Here is a 22,187-nt window from a genome sequence, read left to right as displayed (position 1 = left end):
TTTATATTTCCATATATATATTGCAGTTATTACCTTATTACAAATAATTGGTCAAAACAAAAGCTTTTGCTATTTCCCTTGCGATCTCACATAATACCTTTCCCTAGGAGTGTGGGTTTATTTTTTTACAATATTTGACATAATTTGCTCTAGCTCAGGCACCAGCTAAATTGAAAGTGAATTAATAAATGTGTAAATTTAATTACAAAATTCAAAAATATTCACATGATGATGCAATCAAATTCAAGAGCAACTGCAAGTTTAATCAAACAGGCAGAAAAAGTGATGAACAAAGTCAAGTCTTAGTCTTCAGTTTTGTTTTCTGAAAGTGTTAATTTGTGGTTTTGCTTTCTTGGGGCAGTGTTTGTGTCTTTTCCAGTGTTGTAGTAGCATCAAGTTGTTGACCCACTTTTTCATGTGCCCACAGCGATGCCATCTTGACCTCTTATATCCTGCAATCCAGACCCACAATGCATTATTCCAGGAGGCGCTTCCACCAACAATATTCTCAGGTCAGCGATCTAACCCAGGGTTCATATGTTTGCTTTTATGCGTCGCCTTGCAACTCGTGCTCGGAGAGGTGCAAGTATGTAAACCATCCCCTGGAATTGTGTGTGATTGGATATATTAGTTTGTGTGCAGGATAGGTGCATCCGAGTATTTATGTCACTGTGTCCAGGAAGCAAAAACACTTATCAATTATAACCTTGCATCAAATCAAATCAAATCAAATCAAATCAAATCAAATCAAATCAAATCCAACAAACAGTTACCTAAACATTTACCTTTGGACAATCGTCTGTGGCCTACTAAATCAAAATGTTCAGATTTTTCACAATACCTGACTTATAAACTGATGCAAAGTTATTAACCAAATTCATAACCGTCACTTTTTACTCCTCAGTCCTCACTTAACCAGATTTCAATGATTTTCTTAAATTTGTTGAAATTCAGAATTAAATCACAACTTACATTTTGCCCTTCAAAAATCGAACAGGCTAAAATGGACTTCAACAATTACAAATGAACTCATGCGATTCGCAAATACAGAAGTTGCACACACGTGAAATGTTCCGGCGCAAAGGATGTGTGCACGTGGAAGTCATTGTACCAAATAATGCCTAGCTACGTCACATGCATAAGTCATTGATGCAATTCGATAGGTCTGAGGTGCTCTCATGTCCCACAAAAAATACTGTCGAAACGCAATAAACGCTCATTTTAGATCCCTTAAGATATTCTGGCTCCAAAATGTGCTGTTCTTTAATAATTGCACTTATGTGTATATAAATTTTGTTTGAAAATAAAAAATAATAGCACAACATATTTCTTCATCAACATGATTAATTTCTTCTGCAAGCTATTAGAAACGAGGTTATAATTTTCAGCAGTTGTCTTGTTTTACTGCACAGCCTGCTTATTTTAGTTAAAATTACTTGTATTTATGCATGTCAATCTGTCTGTGGTTGTCTCAGATAACGGGCCATTACTTTGATTGATTTCACACCCTATGAAAAAATTGCGAAATTACTGCAAGTGAAATCCAAATCTTCCACACAAATGTACAAGAAATTCTTGCCTATTAAACTACATTTTCAGATTATTGTTGTGAAAAAAATATGTTGCTTTTATTATATCCAATTAACTATTGAATTTTTACTAAAATGTTTTTCTGTTGGAAATGGGAAAAACTTGACATTATGCTTATCTATAAACATACACCAACATTGAAATTGCTGAATTTTTCGGGGGTTTGAAAAGTGATCACTGTTATCCTTGTTTTTGTAAGAAAATTAATTATGAATAAAACATTTGTTGTTATCTTTTCATAACTTGCTTCTCTAGAGGGGGCATGGCTATATTCTGGAAAAGCTGTATGCGATTCCTTCTACTATCGCTGCACATCTTTCATCTACGAGCTAATTTGTGAAGTTTCACTGAATTACTAGGTTTGATCTGTGATGTGTGTGAGTGATAGGTGATATCTGAGCACTCGGTTTTAAAGGTAGTAGATGTGCATTCTGGTTTTCAGTCTGGTTTTATGTTCTATTCTCATTGACAAGTTGTGTGTAAAATGGATATGGCTATGCTAAATAAATGAATGCCTTTGTGTTCACAGTTAGCTATATGTTGTTATTTGTTTCTATGGGAATATAAATGTTGACTTCATTGATCACTCGCTTCCAATAATGAAACCTTACCTTAAAATAGTTTAACCCAATTTCTCCTTCACTTTACCCCACAAAAATGTGTCACACGAAATGTAGCACACAACTTGACCTTAGTAAGTAAGACAACTCCAGCTCAGGACTTTGTCATCCCTCATCCTGACAATTTATCAGACTACAAAAGCAGTACACCCCATCAGTCCGAAACCCTGTCAGTCCGAACCATCGCTAGTCCGAATTTTAAGCTTATCTAACACTAACCCTAACGCTAAACCTTACCCTAACCCTATAAATTTGGACTAGCGGTGGTTCGGACTGACGGGGAGAACACCACAAAAGTACACTATAACAAAAGTAAAATACTATAATTGTCATGTCAACATTTTTGTACATGATGTACTGACAACATGATTCCAATCATGCAATAAATTATATGTAATTTACCAAATATACACCATAAATAAAGGAAATGTTTGAAAAGAAAAAAAAAATTACTGTTACATAACTTGCATTGTAGTCCAACTACTCAGACCCATTTCTTCCCCTTTCTTAGCATATCAAGCCCATAAACAAAGAAAGGGGAGACATTGTCCTAAGTAGTTGGACTACACTGATTCAGGCAAGCATACTCTTGAGTCAGAGCAAGATGTGCTCATCCTCCTTGTGTGACATCATTATTGCTTCTATATATACAGCATCATGGCATTTCATCTGCTTGAATGATGGGCGATAGCATTACAAGGCACTACATGTAGGATCCAAAACATGCTCATCTATCAGGGCACAGTTGTTTAACCCCAATACATTTGCACATTCATTGAATGACCTTTTGACAATTTGGGTACAAAAACTCATACTCTGCAACTTGAGGTCAAATTGTGCACTATAACTGTTTAATTGAGGTTATTGAACTATGCTGTTGGGATGAGGCTATTGTGGTCCATAGTGAGGGTGACATGCTTTCAACTAATCACAATATTATTGAGTGACATTTGCAGAGAGGAAGGAAGAACGAAGGGAAGGAAGGAAGGAAACTTCATATATGTACGGTATACTTGGATGCGAGCCGGAAAGCTTCAATGGGTTCATACTTCAATGGGACAGTGGTGTTGCCAGGGGGGCTCAGGTGCCATTTTTGGAGCAACCTACATTGTATTTCAAAACAAAAACTTGGTTGGCAAATGAACTTTGGCCAATCCAACAACTGTACAATTTGGCAAAAAAGCTGGTTATGTAATTGTAAAGATGGCAGGATACTAAGAGGATGTTTATAAATCAAAAAAGAAACAGGATGATTTTGCATGATTTGCAGACCCCATCCTCTCACCAGTCCTGGCATGCCTGGGTATAAAGTAACCATACAGTGCTCTTGTATGCATGAATGGCTAGAATTCAAAATTTTGCCCCAATAATGACTGCGACCTAATTCAAATGAGAATATCGGGAAATATAGTTCACAGTCGCACTGTCAGTAATCATAAACAAACAAAGGAATCATCACAAGTTTCAGAGAACACTAGTGAGAGAATACCGAAAAAGATGTATCTCAAAATTGCTATTTGCTCAATGACATTTGCATGCCCTTTATATACATCAATATTTCACTCATCTAGCACTATTGATGCTTTAATATGTGAGTATGTTACCATGGTTACCCCATCACTAGCTTTAGAATATTTTCTATTTTTGTGTGCTTGCTGATGAAAATAAACAAAATTCTGTTACTAATTTATCTAAAATGATTCCAATTTATACTTGATTTTATTTGAAATTATGCCTTTTTGAATATTTTTATTGCATCTTTTCAAAGAGGTATCGTCTGCTTAATTGGAAATTGTGTCGTCTGCTTAACTGGAAAGTGCAAGGACCTGAATGTGGGTTGGGCAATTAATGTTCAATCAATACTTGCAATTGACAATCATTACTGTATTGCTTTTGGTATGATTAGAAATATGTAATCAGTTTTGAATAAGCGAAACATGATTTGTTTCAATCATCTTGATATGTTTGCGAAAAATGCACTGCCACAGGCTATCTGAAGTGAACTCAACCTCACAAAAGTTTTAAACGATAGTTTCCTGGATTCACTAGGATCCACAACATGCTCATCTATCAGGGGCACTGTTCTTTAACCCCAATACATTTGTACATTCATTGAATGACCTTTGAAAATTTGGGTACTAAAACTCTACTCTGCAAGTTGAGGTCAAAGTTTGCACTATGATTGTTTAATTGAGGTTATTGAACTATGCCATTGGGATGAGGCTATTATGGTCCATTGTGATTTCAATCATAGTAATTGTGAGCCAATTATTGTGGCAAAATAGGGGGCAGCACAACGCAGAATAATGTGGAGCTAACATGAATGAGATTATGAAATGAATTTAAAGTAGTTGAATGAAATGAAAACGAAATTGGGACTGAATTGTGCTACCCATTTACGCCCACTTTGCCAAACTGAGAGTCTTGTGAACTGAACAAGATGCCAAATTGTGGTCTTCAGAACTTGTTTTCAAATTAGTTCTCTAGACCTAAATTTAAAATAATTTGGATCTTGAAAACTATTTTTTTTAAATTTTGGCTTGGGAACTGACATTTTGAGTACCACATTTTTCTTTGAAATAGGGGTCTTTTAAGACAAAACATATGTCAACTTGCCATATGATCTTAAAAGAACCTAATCATGCTCCAACTGGTCTTGTGAACTGTCAGAGGGTGCAAATTTTGGGTCGTAACCACTGCACATACCCATACCACCTTTAAAAGTCAGTGTCCCTTTCTCGGTTGTCACATTTTTAAAACCTATATGCAACCAAAATCACAACAGAGACCTCAAGACACTTTTTGTTTGTTTTTTTAACATTAACAATGTGTAGCGTCTACATTGCTTTAAAAATTTCTAAATAAATTATGACCAATATATTAATAGAAATAATATTTTAAAAGAAAGTAACCTTGGCCAAGACTTTTGACAAAACATATGTCAACTTGCCATATGATCAATGATGTACAGAGTACATGGTATAAGCCGTGTTCAGACGGGCTTAGGGGTAAGTTCGTGTTAAGCTAAAACTGAGGTAGCTTCGTGTTAGCGCCCGTCTGAACAAGTATCATGTTAACTACCTCGAAGCTTAACACGGAAGATTTACCTCAGAGAAATCTCTGTGGTAGCGCCGCTAACACGGGCGATCGTTCCGTGTAAGCGCCACTGTATGAACAAGATTCGGGGTAAGCGTGACCTTTATGGATACAACACTTACAGGTTCGCAGTATTTTAAATTTCTTTAGCAATAAATTCACAATAATTTATCTCCGTTTCTCACCGAGAATGAAAATGATGAAAGAAGCACCACAAAAAGAAAAAAAAAAAGAAAGAAAAAAAACCCATTAAACTGGTCAAAAGAAGAAACGGAAGAGCTGAAAGATAAAGAAATTGAGTGGAGAAGAAAATAACAGCTAAAAAACACGTGTAGGACATAATTGCCCTGAAACTAAGAGCCATCGGCTTTTACAGTGTACTTGCAGTATAGCAAACGACCCTATAACTTCCAGGAAATTCCTATATTTACCACGAAGCAAAGACCGAGCCGTGCAGCTAACACGGAGTGCTTAGAGTTAAAGACCACGAGGAAGGACCGTGTGGACAAGTATCCGTGTTAAGTCATGACCTTGCACTACCTCCGTGTTACGGTAACACGGAGGTAAGCTCCCGTGTGATCATGCCTATAGTGGTATTACTGGTATCAAAGTGCATGTTTAGTCAAGTGTATAAATATCACTTTATCAAACTCTGCCTGCCATTTATGACTCTTTAAATACCACATATGTCTGAGAATTGTTATTCATTTACTCACACTGAGCATGCTGAGGGAAACCCTCAAATTCTATGACATTCAGAATTTGACATTTTTGGAACTGATTTACATCTGACGAAAGGCAAATGCTGTTGCTGTTCGCAATCTAATAAAGACAAAATTAAATGTTAACTCTGAAGTAGCACTGGTCTAGAACTGGGAAGTGACACACCATTCCTTGCAATAACCAATTACATTAAAAGCTCTGGCAGGCTCGAGTGGCTGTTTTGCAGCCTTGCCCGGGTTCTACTCTGAAATTGACATAGAAATAGGCCTATGATCAGAACAACATTTGACGACAATCACAGTTTATTATGATTAAATAGTGCGTATTCTTATTTCGGCTAATTGAGCTAATAATAATGAGTGATCTTCGTACAAAATACTTTGCATAGGTCTATTTTTAGTAACGCTTTCTTATTTCATAAACTATTCCAAGAAACCTTTCCTGTATAGTGTTAATGCCTATCCCTAACATATATGCATGGGTGTCAATCCAGGGGGCGGCAGGGGTACATGCCCCCCCCGCCACTGATATAAAAGTTGTAAGCATGCGTGTGAATGCACTTCAGCAAAATGACCCATTTTTTGTTCTTTTCAGCCACATTTTGACAATTCAAGCTGCCCCCCCCCATCAAAATCACCAATATTGAAATTGAGATATGAGCAAAAAGGAGCAAAAACAGTTACCAGGTAGACCTATAGCCTATTTATGCCAGGGCTGTGGGGATTTCAACAGCAGTAGCGTATAGGCACTGAGCAAGTTAGAAATTTGATAACATCTCATTTTTCAAAAGTTTTAACTTTGGTTTAAATGAATCAAATCACATCACATAATTATATAGAACTTGCTGTCAAAATATTTCCTAAGCATTCAAAAGTTACCCACTCAAAAGATATAAAGAACTATAAGGGACAACTGTTGAATACTCAATGTCAATGGGTAGCCATGTGCATCGGGGTGACTAACTACAGTAAAATGAAAGTATTTTGGGTTAGCAATGGTTAGTTGTTATTGTTAATACAAAACAAATAGAATACAGTGGTGTTTACACAGCAAAGAACACAGCAAGCGAAGAAGGCATCTACTACATGGGTGAATACGTTCACGATAAGGAGGTGTCTCTTTGGACCATGGCAATGATTCTAGTTCATCAATTCATGTTCACATCCTGTCAAAAGTTCTGAACCATTGCAGTCTTGCAGTCTGTACGATTTGTGGGGAAAAGACCTTGCTATGATGGTTTTGAGCCAGAGTGGCAAATAGTCCCCGCAACTTGTTTCGTTATGACCACTGATGTCGTCACACCGATGCACCCATCATTACTGTGCACTGCACGGCTTTGAAATGCTCAGTAACATTGTTCGCTAACTGCATGTACTGTACATGTGCCCATCGGTGTGACATCAATAATGATATCAGGAGTCCATGCACAGAGGATTATGGGATTGACCGAAAAGGTGAATTGAAGTCAAATTTGGTACATAGTCCTAAGAATTCAGTCTGACTCTTGTGGAATCAGGCCTGGTAGACTACCCCCCTCCCCCCGCCATATCCCCCACTAATCTGGTTTTTAAGAAGTCTGAAACCTACTGGTATTAATGCTATCCATTGTGTGAATATGTCTAATGACCTAAATATTTAAGGTACAGCAAGCATCATTGCATGTGAACCAGACAAAGGTATCAAAAGAATATTCTACTGTAACTGTACATCATAACATAATCAAACACTAGAAACAGTGATTTTTTTTAACTGGGGTGCGGTGAATTGGGTTTTAAAATGCAAAGCAAAGGAAGCTGGTGAACCCAAGCATACACAAAGCAGTGGCATTCACAGATCATAAAATCTAAGATGCACAAATAGGATAGCATGCAGCGAAGGAGAACTTTAAAATGCATGACATGGAATATTATATTGAACATGTCACTATCTATCTACAAATTATTCAAACTGCATGATCACACAATATTAACAAGGCTATCTACATTCAGGTATGCAGGTGGAACAGTGAGGAGTGGATATTTTCAAAGCATTTATGCGATGCAGGTATTTATGGTGGGATGCCATAAAGCATACAGTGGATAGCGGATGTCAGGTGACAAAAGGTATACAAAGCCATGAAAATGGATAAGATCATTTTCTTTACCTGGCTTTTCTGGTTCTTTTTCAGGTTCTTTTTCAGGTTCTGGAGCCTGTTCTGGTTCTTTTTCAGGTTCTGGAGCCTGTTCGGGTTCTTTTTCAGGTTCTGGAATCTGTTCGGGTTCTTGTTCAGGTTCAGGTTCAGGTTCGGGTTCTTTTTCAGGTTCAGGTTCTGTGACAGCAGGTTCTTCTGTTGTGGGTGATTGTGTTTCACTGCCTGATTTTTCAGCTGCTGTTTCACTGGGCCAATCAAAATTTTCAGCAGATGGACTAGAATCTGATTTTACAGTTTGTGCTATTTCCTCTTCCTCTATGGGTGGAGGTCTGTCCTCTTGGACTTCGGGTTCGTCGGTTATGTCTTCCGGTGTCTCCGAAGAAAAAGCCTCATCAAAAAAGGCCTCTGCAGATATTGGTTCTTTACCGTTTACTTCTTCGCTTTCCTTGGTTTCTGGGCTTGGGATGTGTTCTTGAAAAAAATTAAGCATAAAAATTTGTACAAATCAGACATGCTGTTAATCACAGGAAAAAAAACATGATAAAAACAATCAAATGATCTATGTAAAAGATGTGAGTATGAAAGAAATTATAAGTATCAACAAACACAAACACAGGTTACAAACATTGATGACAGCAAATGAATTTTAAAAAGACATTTCAAATCAAACATCTAAAACAGACAAAATAGACATGCTTAAATCTGAAAATCCATACCTGACTCTAAGTGTTTTCTTGAAATCTGAAAATCTATTCCATAACATATAAGAATCCTCCTGGGATAGTTACTCAAAGCTGTGTTATGGTCGACTTTGCAATATAAACTAAAACACACAGATGGCCTACTTGAGGCTTTTATACCCTTCACACCGTGAGCAACCAGTTGTCATATCACATGACATAACGGCCTAATGGATTCATATCTGCCTTTATAAACAATGACTGAACGGTGAAAGTATGCATCAATGGAAATCCTCTTGCTAAAGACAGCTTGTAGGATGATGTCATGGGGATGCCCTTTTCTAGATACTTCCTCATATTCAAAGTGGACACTGGACAGATGGCCGGACATCACACAGTAAATTAGTCACACGTGCGTGCCAGTGAATTACATAGTCATATCGCTCAGGTCAGACTCTCAATAGATATAAAGTGGGGGGCAATTGTCAGCATATTTACACACTGTTAGACTGTCTGAAATCTTAAGGACATTAATATAACATGATGCGACAACTCCTTTCGTTTCAAGACTTGAATCAAATCTAACGCAATCAAACTATATTATTCTACAACAGCAACCAAAATAACAGATATTACTGACATTTTAGGTTGAAAAGAGACAGGACAAAGTAAGATATCAAACTCCTCAAATTGACTACACAGATAAAACTTCCAGCTTGAAAAATTAATAACCAAAATCAAAGACATGTCTTTTATGTAGCATCTAGACAAAATCTGCTATACTGAATATCAAGAAAAATCTAATCATAAAACTGATCAAAATTTGAAACATTCAATTTGAATTGTACATGTAGCATTTTTATATTTGTCATATCTTTTGTGTCATCTTAGCTGGAATTAGAAACGATTAAATTCAATTAACAAGCCAGTCGGTTTATTTATTTTACACTCCCACGCCTCCGGTCTTGTTAATTTAAGCTTTCTACGAAGTAGACCCAATTATCAACAACACTTTTTGCAAAGCCAAACCGTTTGAAAAATCTGTCATAAATATGCTTGTAGACTTAAAGATGTTTCACAGTAATTGAAGTGTTTATATTCAGCATACAGCAAAGTCCATCAACCTATGTCATCACCTTCCCATTAAGTTACTCATCAAGCAGACGACAGTGTTTGCAGACGACACAGATTATGAGCCAAAAATGACCTCATTTCCTATTGCAAAGTTCATTGACATTCATCCAACAACATGGCTCATAAATTTGACCTCAAGTTGTAGGGTATGAGTTTTTGTACCCTACAAATGTGCAGGTCATTCTGTAAACATACACATACATTGGGGTTAAAGACCCAATGTGTCCTGAAATCTGCATGCGTCAAGCATATTTGAGTGACATCACAGAAATAGCCTAGTAATTGTTATCTACTGAAGATAGCATATACAACTGTAATTTGTACTTCACAGTCTGCAGAATCATGAAATAGGGGTGTGATTCAAAGCTTGTGATATAACGGGGCAGTAGTAAAAAATCCTGAAAAACACTGTGCAATTGGGCTAAAATACCCCTAGAAACGGGCTGGAAATCAATACAATTGCACAAATTTGGTGGTCACAAATAATCCTGAAATCAGGAAAAATCTTGAAGAATTACACCTCTGTGACTATACACAGAGCACAATGCGCATTCATTTGTGCCTACAAACACAATGTGGGAATCAAAATATGGTCTGCTTTCTACTGAAGATAGCAAATATCAGTGTTTGCATTCACAACACACTTCAATAATTTATTCCAAAATACAAACTAGAGAATTTGACCACAGAGTACAGTCATTAGCTTGTTATCTACCACAGATAGCAATTAATTGTATGCCCTCACTCCACAAAACACATCATTTATTTATCATTCCAAAAACCACAGACATGTGGATGTCATGATCATATTCAATCTGTGAGGGTTCAGCTATCTACCACAGATACATGTAATACACAATTGTCTAGTCTGAACATTGTTCATTTTTCCAAAAGCCACAAATTTATACTAACAAATTTGAGAGCTGTTGCCAGCTATCTACTGTAGGTAGCATATACCCCCCCACCCAGGCCCGTAGCCAGGATTTATTTTGGGGGTGCTGATTTTGAAAAAGTGGACTTTTTTTCAAAATTTGGTCCTTTTTGGACTGGGGGCAGATTTGGACATTTTTGGACCAAAAAGGCACAAAAAACCTCTATTTTTTCTCTCGCTACACTCGTAAAGGGGACTTTTGGGATTGTTTTTGAGGGGGGGGGGGTGTCGCACCCCCACCTTCACTCCACAGAACACTTTTTTTTTTATCATTCCAAAAACCACAGACATGTGGATGTCATGATCAAATTCAATCTGTGAGGGTTCAGCTATCTACCACAGATAGCACAATTGTCTGCAGCATGAACATTATTCATTTTTTCCAAAAGCCACAAATTTATACTAACAAATTCAAGAGCTGTTGCCAGCTATCTACTGTAGCTAGCATTATACCCTCACTCCACATAACACATTTTGTTTATCATTCAAAAAACACAAACATGTGGATGTCATGATCATATTCAATCTGTGAGGGTTCAGCTATCTACCACAGATAGCGCAATTGTCTGCAGTCTGAACATTATTCACTTTTCTAAAAGCCACAAATACTTAGGAGGCAGACTACTATCCACTGTAAGTTTCAACATCATGCCAGTTTACTTTCAATCTGAATATCATTCATTCATATCATTCATCACTTTCTCAAACTGCAATAAAAAAGCTAACAAATTTGAGAGGGATTGCCAGCTATCTACTGTAGATAGCATAAGCCAAGAACTTTCTCCACTCTTCTACATGTACACCAAGTTCAAACATTTACTTGAGAACCTTTTTGGATACAAATATCCTACTATATCTAGCACAGATTGGAAAATTGTCTACCACATTGAGTTCATTAAGTCATTCATCCATTCATTCATTCAAAATCTCAGACACTCCAAGTTTAACCCACGTGTGTAGGAGAGGTCATTAAATGCTACGTGTACATCTGCTATACATGTAAAGCAAATGAGAGTCTACACTCTGAACAAAAAAGTTCATTCATTCATTCATTCATTCCGAAAACCACAGACACATAAAAAATTGACCGAAGTGGTAATTTAGAATCTTAAGGGATAAAGACATAATATCATTCATAGAGTGCACATTTCTCTTTATTGTGTTCTGTATGGAACTTAAGCTGCAAGATTGAGATTCTGACTCATCATGGAGACCGCCTATAGTCTGGTGATACATGTCTAACAATACGCACCAATGGGAATTAAATTTATCAAGCTGGTATGACAGTCAGCTAGACACAAAATGTAGACCAAACCAGCATGGCCAGAATTACGGCACAAAGTCCAATATTTTCTGTTTGTTTAAGCTTATTACCACAAGTATGAAGTTCATTATTTTTCAACTGATTTATGCTGTAAGATGAAGCAATTTTATATGGGATTCCTAATTTAAACTGCCGGCCAAAGTACCAATTCATCATAATCATTCCAAGTCAACTCCACACACAGTTCAAAGTCATTGTTTGTTTGTTTATCTTTTCCAATCCATGACAACTTTTCGGGTTCATATTTTTTCAACTGAATTCTGCCATAAGATCAACTTGCCAATCAATCCTAACTGCCATAGTTCAAAACCAGTTCAACAATATAAAATTTAAAGTTCAGCAAACAACACAAACGATAGATATTGAAACAGGTGCAAATTACAGATAGATTGAACAGGAAAATGAACATAATACTGAGAAAGGACAGTGATACAAAAACAGTAAGGCTTATAGAAATTGAAACAATAACATGAGCTGAAAAGAAATATGGTTAATTTATCAAATATACCCTCTAAAAACAAATGAAAAACATTAGTATGCGATGAAACAAAAATTGAATTTTAACAAATTACATAATACCCTTGCATCACAAAGAAAATATACAAACAAAATTAAAGTGAACAATGATAATTAGCTTTACCTCTTACCACACAAACTCATTTTGGGCTATTCCACATAAAATCCATACACCCCCTATGAAAGACATTCATGACCTTAATCTGCTATACAGAGAGTGTGAATTTCAAATGGAGTTCCCTGATTGGTTGATTCCATTTGAAATCTGCACCCCCTGTGTGGGATATTAAGGTCATGTCTTCCATAAGGGGTGTATGCAGTTCAACTGGAATAGCCTATTTTTGCCTTCCCAAATAAAAAGATATACATAATATTATAGACTAAAGACCAAGCACCAACAGGTTAAGCATCACCCGTTAATGAGGGCCAATCGTTCCGTAAGTGTGAGAGACGAAACTGCTACGCACATTATACCGCATATTTTTATGGTCTATCATGTTACGCAAAGGCACGCAATGCTGGCATGATAGGATCAAACTATCAGCCCTCATGAATATTCAGATATTCACAGCATACAAAAGCACACAGACTTTACCTGTTGGTGACTGATCTACACAAAATAATGTACTGATACCATTATATCTACTTAGGAGGCAGATGTTTTTCAATCAGTCTGATCCCAAAGTAAAATAAAGCATCTCCTCATACTAAACAAGGCAGATACTGTACTTTGATTTGAGAGAGCAGATTATAGTGAGATATAACATCATACATAGTGAAGTATCCATTGATTCAAATCATTGTTATAAGTAGGTTATGAGAACACTGTCTCCCAACGATTGTGAGTACTAGTATGTAACAAAATATGATATGGTTAGTAAACCTTGATATACCTCATCCATGTGCAAAAAAAATAGCTGCCACTTAGGAATACTTCAATGTTTTAACCCACTGGTGTAGAATTAATACTGCTATGACTATTCCTCTTACTTGAGGCAGCTTTGACAAATTATTGCTATAGATGTAGATATATGCATGTCTTCCTTGTAGCTATGGCGCAAACAGGTTGAAACTATACTCCGGTTGCAAGCAATAATCAATTCACATCTGACCAATCAGCTTGCATGTTCATTCTTGCTTTGTAAAGTACAAGCCAGTCCATTGGCCAACACATCAAGCACTCCTCACTGCCGGCTGGAGTATAAACTAACCCTTACACATTCACCCATACAACATTTGACCCAGTTTTGCCCTTCTTAAGCATCTCTCCAGATCCTCAGTTTGTCTGTATCTTTCCTCACTTGTACATGTATGAGTAACATATCTTATTTAGGTGACGCATGTTGTAAAAATGGCAATTTTCACACAGAAAATTATTTGTACTTCAATAATTTCAATTATTATCAGTAGTGTAATTCTAGATACCTTTCACTGATCTAAACACAAGAATAACATCTTTGTGCGCTTCTCATTTTTGTGCTCGTATAAAAAGTGTACAAATAAATTAAACATTTTGTAGTGTGAAAATGTGTCATGTTTACTATACCTGAAATGAATATGCCAGTTTATACATTGCAGCCTACAACACTAGGATCCACAACATGCTCATCTATCAGGGGCACAGTTCTTAAACCCCAATACATTTGTACATTCATTGAATGACCTTTGAAAATTTGGGTACAAAAACTCATACCCTGAAATGTTAGGTCAAATTTTGCACTGTGATTGTTTATTTGAGGATATTGAACTATGCATTTGGGATGAGGCCATTGTGGTCCATAGTGCAAGCTTTCCAATTTCAGTTCAAATTCTTGCTAAACCTGTCGATTCTTGTTGTGATAGAGATGCAATTGCTAACCTTACCCTGGAATTAAGTCAGAAGTCTATATTGTTTTGGCAACTTGTCAAAACTGAGATGTTTGCTGAATTATACTGTAAAAATTTTCTTGACACTACAGGTGAATTCACTTTAGGAGGTAAATTCACACGCATTAAGATTTATCTATCTTAGAGGATAGAAATTTGCAGCTTACACACCATGCAAGCTTGATGATGATATTTTCAAATGATATTCCAGGAATAATAAATAATGCACCCACAGTGGCGTAGCATCATAGGGGCACGGGGTGTGGGGGTGGGGTGCACATGTCCCCCCCCCAATCGATTGCAAAAATTAGAAAAAAAGCCAAAAAGCTTGTGCCCCCATCAGACCTGGTGCCCCCCAATCATGGTGGTGCCCCCCCAATGTGATGACCCACACTACGCCACTGTGCACCCAAGTGAAAATAAGCATTCCTCATTGTATCATGGTGTTTGTATACCTCCTGCTTCTATAATAGAATATTCTGATATTAAATGTGTCGGCCTTTGTTATACCTTAAAAAAAAAAAAAAAATAGTATGCATCTGTTACACTACACAATACATTCAATTAAATAAAAAGGGTTGGTTAATATATTAATATCAACATTTTTTCTAAAACCAAAACATGGACATGGAATTCATTCAATTCTCAATTGTAAATTGCTCTCATATAAATGCTGGATATCCGGAGGCAAAGTAACATAGAATTGGATATTTCAAATAGTGTCATCACACTTTCATATTTGAACCAGTTTAATTGTATTCACTCATGTCGACTCTTATTGACACATCCCAGATATGAAAACATCCAATTTCACACAATGAATAGTTGAATACATATTTTTATCACTATAAGTATATTTCTTGATCGGATAGTGATCACAAATTATGCAAAATGTTTCATATTTAAAGGAAGTAAAAACCAATGATTCTTTTTCAGACCTTTTCAAAAACAACTTTCTATAAACATCACTATTCCCTGATCAGATATTCCACAAATTATGCGAGACGCCTCATATTTCAAGGAAGTAAAACCAAATTTTCCTAGATTTCTTCAAAAACAACATTACACTAGGATCCACAACATGCTCATCTATCAGGGCACAGTTCTTTAACCCCAATGCATTTGTACATTCATTGATTGACCTTTGAAAATTTGGGTACAAAAATTCATACTCTACAACTTGAGGTCAAATTTTCCACTATGATTGTTTAATTGAGGTTATTGAACTGTGTCATTGGGATGAGGCCATTGTGGTCCATAGTGATAGAGAGAGGTGGTTTTACAAAACAATTGCAACTGATATCAGATACAACCCTGCAAAATATCTACGTTTACTCCATTTGTATAATGTACAATGTGTATTATATTTCCTGAAAAGATACACACCACTTTTCCTCAGAATTCCAACACTAGATATAATAGATTCTACAATATATATCTTCCAATCAAAACATGATTGTCTGCTGATTACTTTCATTATCAAACCCCTTATTCAGGCTTCATTTCCTCAAACGTCTTCAGGGATAGCCGAGACGATTGGGCCATTTCGCACACAGGTCTGGCTAACAATAACATGGCACATGGTAAGATCAAGTACAATTTATACCGGCAAGCACGTAGCCTGGATTTGGTTAGCTTAAATCCCCTCTGGTTGTTTTACCATGAATGGCAATCATGTTCACCTATGTCTTGGGTGGGTTAGCACATTATTGGTTTGCTCTCTATTCTTTCCGCTCAGAAGATATAAACACATAAAATTACAAAGCCAGCAAGATGACTGACTGGCTATATGGCTTATTACACATTTTTGATAGGAAATAACACCAGTGGCGGTGCTATGGGGGCAAGGGGGGCATTTGCCCAAATATTTTTCTTCCCCCCCCCCCACTTTTGAGGAAAAAACCCAAAATAACGTAAATTTCCACTTTTTGCGGCAATTTTGTGCAAAATTCATTGATTGCCCCCTGAAATTCACTTTTCCCCCCACATGCCCCAAAAAAAAATTCCTGGTGCCGCACTGAATAACACATAGGCAATACCTTTATGAATAACTTTCTTGAGCAAACATTCTCTTTGATATATGTATTCAATGTAACTTAAAACTGTGTCAACTCTTACCCCAGATTTGGAACATTAATTTTCTTGAATTTACAAATTCACAATTCTTTTGTGGCTCTTTATTTTTGGTAGATTACTAAATCAATCAATAAAACATGTCACCTAGAACTGTACAGAATATTACTATTACTTTCTCCAAAATAATATTCAGAATATTGCATTTACAATGTACACTAGCATAAAGAGAACACAATTTAGAATTTCTGAGTATCTTTAAAATTATCTTCACATGTGAAACATCTGTTGAATTTGATCCCAACGTAATTTTGGTGAACTTGTTTTCAAACATGTGTTGTAGGCCTTCAAGATTGGTTGCAGCATGTCAACATTATGACTTCCACATCAATCTTCTCACCTTTGAACATATCCATTTTCTGTTCTACAAGTGACATACATCTTATACATACTTGTGCCAGCTACAAAGCAGGTGCAAACAGGTAATCCAGTTTCACAAATGCAGCTCTATTAGAGATATGGGTTTTCATCAGTATCTTGCCCTTACTAAAATTCTTGTCAAAATTCTTTCCATACAATATCATGAATATATGATAATGTTGCACACAAGTGTTTCAGAAGTGAGGTTGCACTTTCGCACTTTTTTTGCTCACTCCGCTTTACGGGATCATAACTTAGGTGCCAATTTTTTGTCACCTTGCTACACACTTGTCAGGAATATTATATGCTTGTAGATAGATGGAATTCTTTGGTACTCATCTTCACTTTAGAGCTTTTGTGAAACTGGGACCAAAGATCGCTGTATGCTGATTTGTGTGTGTGGTTCCTGCCGAGCGTGCTTGTTTATTGAGGTGTCTGATTTAGGTTAACCCAAAATCTATGGTTAACCTTTGGGCTTTAAATATATACACCAACTATCCCACATGCACCCATATATACAGTAATATCAACCAATTAGGCTTAGCAAGGTGTTGGCCTATATTGTAATACCCTTTATATATGATGTGCAACCATATTGTACCCATGTACCCACACACCATCAATACCTTCTTGTACTTTTGTATTTTCCTCAGGCCAACTGATAGCCGATTCTTCAACTTTGACCTCGCTTAAACCAATTGGCTCCTCTATAACCTGCTCCTTAGTTTCCTCATCTACAACCTCTGAGTTGTGACCCTTATTTTCTATGTTAGAAACATAATCACAAAAATACTAAACTTGATTTCAATATACTCGTACAAGGGGAAACCTGCCACCCATTATCATCTCTGTCAATTTTAGGAACTATCATATAGGTTTTCTGAGTAAAACCTAAAAAAAATAAAAATAGACAAGCCTACATTACACCTACCTTCTTCAGACTGAAGACTCAAGATTTTGCCATCACTTTCTTCAGGAGGATTTTCTTCTACAGACAATGATCACAAACACATAAAACACATGATCACAAACATGAGACAAAACAAGTAGACAACACATATACCATCAATACCTTTGGGTACTCCAGCAATTCTATACTGGAGTGATAGTGATACCCCATTTTTCAACTTTGACACTACTCTAGGCCTACAGCTCTTCTACTACCCAATTCAAATTTCCCTTAGTTCCATGATTGATATGATCTTTATTTACAACAGAGACAATTTATAACAATATTGAGTCCATATTAAATATGTCAACAAAGGGAAAACCTGACAGTGTAAGCTGCTATATTCCTGATTAAACTATACAGATCTAGCCCTACTAGATAGGACCTTTTGACAGTGGCAATCACTAAAAAACGCTATACCCCAAAAAAAAAAAACTGTAAAACTGAAAACCACTTTTTCTCGGAGTACAGCATGGTTGAAAGTCCTTATGGTAGTGCTAAGCAGATCAAGAAATTTAGAACTGACAAAAACAAACAAACAAGGAACTATAACTTTAGGTAAATGTTTATATTTCCAAATGTTATATAATTTTGCCAGTTTTTTTTCTGTTGTGGCAAAAATCAATGATAAGGCTAAAAATAAAGATTGCTTCCAGTAGACCACAATTAAACACAATTATATTTATAATTTGTCCAGAAAAAATTCAATAATGTCAAGCACAAAAATGATGACGATTTTTGTTCTCATACAGTTTGTTTATAAAATCACTAAATATCCTATGAAAATCAATCTATACTTTTCCTCTAAACCATCAATATTCATATATTTAACCTACAGATTTGACCACAAAAAAAAATTAAGTAATTTGATTAAAAATACAAAAAGATGCATGTTGCATTTAGGTTTTCAGTTTTTTTCTGTCTAAACCTTCAAGAAGAACCAAGCAAATGTAATCATTGCAGCAGATAATCACAGCTGAGAACAAAAAAAAATTTGGAAGAGAAAATTAAAATGCAGCATTTGTCACTACCGAAAAATTATGCGCCAACAAAAAACATCTCACTAAATACTGGCCATGACTAAAGGGAAACCTGAAGCAATACAGGGCACTAAACCTACCTTCAGCAGTTTGACCAAAATGATCATCAACCATCTGTGGTTCCATAGAACCTTCCTCCATATTGATTTTATTGTCGCTTTCCTCAGGAGTAGTCTTGTCTTCTGACAATGATCACAACACATAACAAACAAACATGAGACAGTACACAAAACGCTTCAGACATACAAAATCAATACCTTATTATACTCGTATAGTCGTAGCATTTTCACTAGCCAATTCATTACCGATTCTATAACTTTCACTCAAATGGGTCTGCTATCAATTGGTGCATGTATTTTGTACATGTATATTCGCCAATCATAGTGTAATGTGAAAATCTATTTCCCGATCAACAGGTTCAAGCTTTCTGGGTTTGGAACCATGAACAAAATGTGAACAACACAGTAAATGGGGTGCAACCGAAGTGTGAACCAGCAACTAAGGCAAGATGCATTCCTTATGATGGCGAATAACCTCCCATGTTCAATGGTTATTCCCGTTGTAATCCATACACCCCCTATGGAAGACATGACCTTAATCTTCCATGTATGATTTCAAATGGAATACAGTGTAGCTCAATATTTGGCCCTTATTCGCTGGTGTAGTGCATGTTAGAATATCAGCGTTGCTAAGTCAACTGGCTCATGCTTTCTTAGTTAAGAACCACTGATCGAAATGATCACAACACAAAGCCTATGGCATATCATAATTCGGAACAGGTGTATGGGCACAGGCTTGAACCGGTATCCAATGGTTACTAACATGCACTACAGCAGCGAATTTTGGTCTGTAGACATTAAAATGTGTAATCCGATTATCACTATGTCAACTGGATCAAGCTTTTGAGTCCTGAACCATGATCAAAATGATCGGCACAAATGATGTACTATCCTTATTAAAGGTGCTTGATCCCATTATGACAGTGTTAAATACACTTTGGTGGCGAATATAAGCCTATTTTTATTCAGTAAGAGTAAACTTGTTTGGTAAAACCTTATTACATGTACAGTCAAATTCACACTAAACCTACCTTCAACATTCTGACCTGACTGGTCATCAGTGCTGGGCAATACCTGTGGTTCCGTAGCACCTTCATCCATATTGACTTTATCAGCGCCTTCACCACTAGCACTCTCCTCCACTGACAATTAATGATTACAACACATAAAACAACATGATCACAAACACACAAACTACATGAACACATGCAACAATACACAAACACAATATATGTATATTCATACATACAGTATGGGAACTCCTAACATGCTACGATTGATTAGTTCCATAGTTATCATATTTATTGAAGATTAACAGAAGTGGTCTGTGAATGAATTCATTCTGTATGACATCATGTTCTCAATGTCTTTTTGCATTGTGCCTTTGAGTCTTGAAGAGTGTCTTTCCTTTCCACTTTCAGGGAGGGACTGCCTTTTGAAGAGAGCGAGAACAATCGCTCACTACTGTTCTCCTTAAAATTTAATATAGGAGAGCAATTTTTAGCTCTCCTTTGTTGACCATTCTCTCCTTACATTTTATTGTGAATGCTCTAAACAGGTCTCCTTGAAGGCTCCACAAGAGCTATTTAATGCTCTCCCCTGCCAATTCCAAAATCTCAGTGGACAAACAGGCCAGTTTCATTCCTCTTTTGGTATATTTTGAAACTGACATCAAGCTCTTTGTCGTACTTGCATTTAACATAAGATCAAGTAGATTACACTTTTTTGAGCAATATGATCCCCTTCTATGCATCATCCAATAGGTAGTAAATTGGTGCCAATTCCCTCAAAGAAACATTATTTCCGATGAACAAGCTGCCCCTGCAAATGGGCCTGTCCTTCTTACCTTGTGCAGATTCATCATATACACCCACATGCTTAGGAGTGCTACCCCCTTCACTCAAAGTCCCACTATCTGTGTCATCTTCCTTCTCCAACAAATCCTCTTCAGAAGGTGGTGGTGGAGGTGGTGGACTATCCGCATCTGCCTCTTCAGGCTCTTCCATTGGTGGCTCAGGAGGAGGGGGCTCTCTTCCATTGGTGGTTCAGGAGGAGGGGGTCTCTCTTCCATTGGTGGTTCAAGAGGAGGGGGTCTCTCTTCCATTGGTGGCTCAGGTGGAGGGGGTCTCTCCTCCATTGGTGGCTCAGGTGGCGGGGGTCTCTCTTCCATTGGTGGCTCAGGTGGAGGGGGTCTCTCCTCCATTGGTGGCTCAGGTGGAGGGGGTCTCTCTTCCATTGGTGGCTCAGGAGGTGGAGGTCTCTCTTCCATTGGTGGCTCAGGAGGTGGAGGTCTCTCTTCTTGAGGCTCCTCTTCATCTTCATCACCACCAGATTTATCTTCCACTTCTCCTTGGACATCAGCTGGTTCATCATATTGATCAGCTAAAGGAACTGGGGGAGCTATTGGCTCAAAACCCTCTTCATCAGAACTCTGGTTGCCATGACTAGTTTCTTCCGGGACATTTGCCTCAGCAGGCGATTCCTTATTATCTGCTACAGACCCAACATGGAAGCACAAACAAGCACATGCAAACAAAATGACAATAGACAACACAACATCACAAATGAAACATAAAACAATAACACTCTTACAAAGAAGTATTTCCAGAACTGACTGTTTCTACGGTTGAGTCCGAGGTATCTCAGAGAATGAGATGCGAGCATCATTAGTGAGGCACACTGGGTCGATTTACGCAATAAAAAAGTTGGAACCCACTGTCTCTAGACAGAAGCTAGAACATTCCATGTTATTTTTGGTGATTGCTTACTTTTGCCTTTAGTTTGATAAATGTACATCGCAATAGCTTACAGACATTCAGGTTGCCGGTCTAGAAATACTGCCTTTTAACAAACATGTACAACATAATCCCCAGTTGAAAGATTGGAATGAAATTACACTTTCAAGAGAAGATGACAACATATAAATACTTTTGACAACAGCACATGCATGCACATACATTACGTAAAACATGAAACAGTGAATCGCCTGATGAGGAACAATCATTTCCTCTTTTTCTCCACATTTATTCATTTCA

General features: G+C 37.0%; 1 protein-coding gene across 1 annotated transcript in view; it reads right to left on the bottom strand.

Annotated features, from left to right (window-relative positions):
* The window catches only part of LOC140137732 (uncharacterized), a 124,758-nt gene extending 103,481 nt beyond the window's left edge, over nt 1–21,277 (bottom strand). The window contains 5 exon segments of the mRNA XM_072159498.1: nt 8,173–8,631; nt 18,036–18,092; nt 19,174–19,275; nt 20,184–20,294; nt 20,999–21,277. Of these exon segments, the coding sequence (XP_072015599.1) occupies nt 8,173–8,631; nt 18,036–18,092; nt 19,174–19,275; nt 20,184–20,294; nt 20,999–21,158 (889 nt within the window). The 5' untranslated portion in view covers nt 21,159–21,277.
* Between the last annotated feature and the right edge of the window lie 910 nt (nt 21,278–22,187).

This window comes from Amphiura filiformis, chromosome 17 (assembly GCF_039555335.1).
Source record: "Amphiura filiformis chromosome 17, Afil_fr2py, whole genome shotgun sequence".
In the NCBI taxonomy this organism is placed as follows: domain Eukaryota; kingdom Metazoa; phylum Echinodermata; class Ophiuroidea; order Amphilepidida; family Amphiuridae; genus Amphiura; species Amphiura filiformis.
The sequence above is the reverse complement of the archived record's forward strand: the minus strand, read 5'-3'. Positions and strand labels throughout refer to the sequence as shown.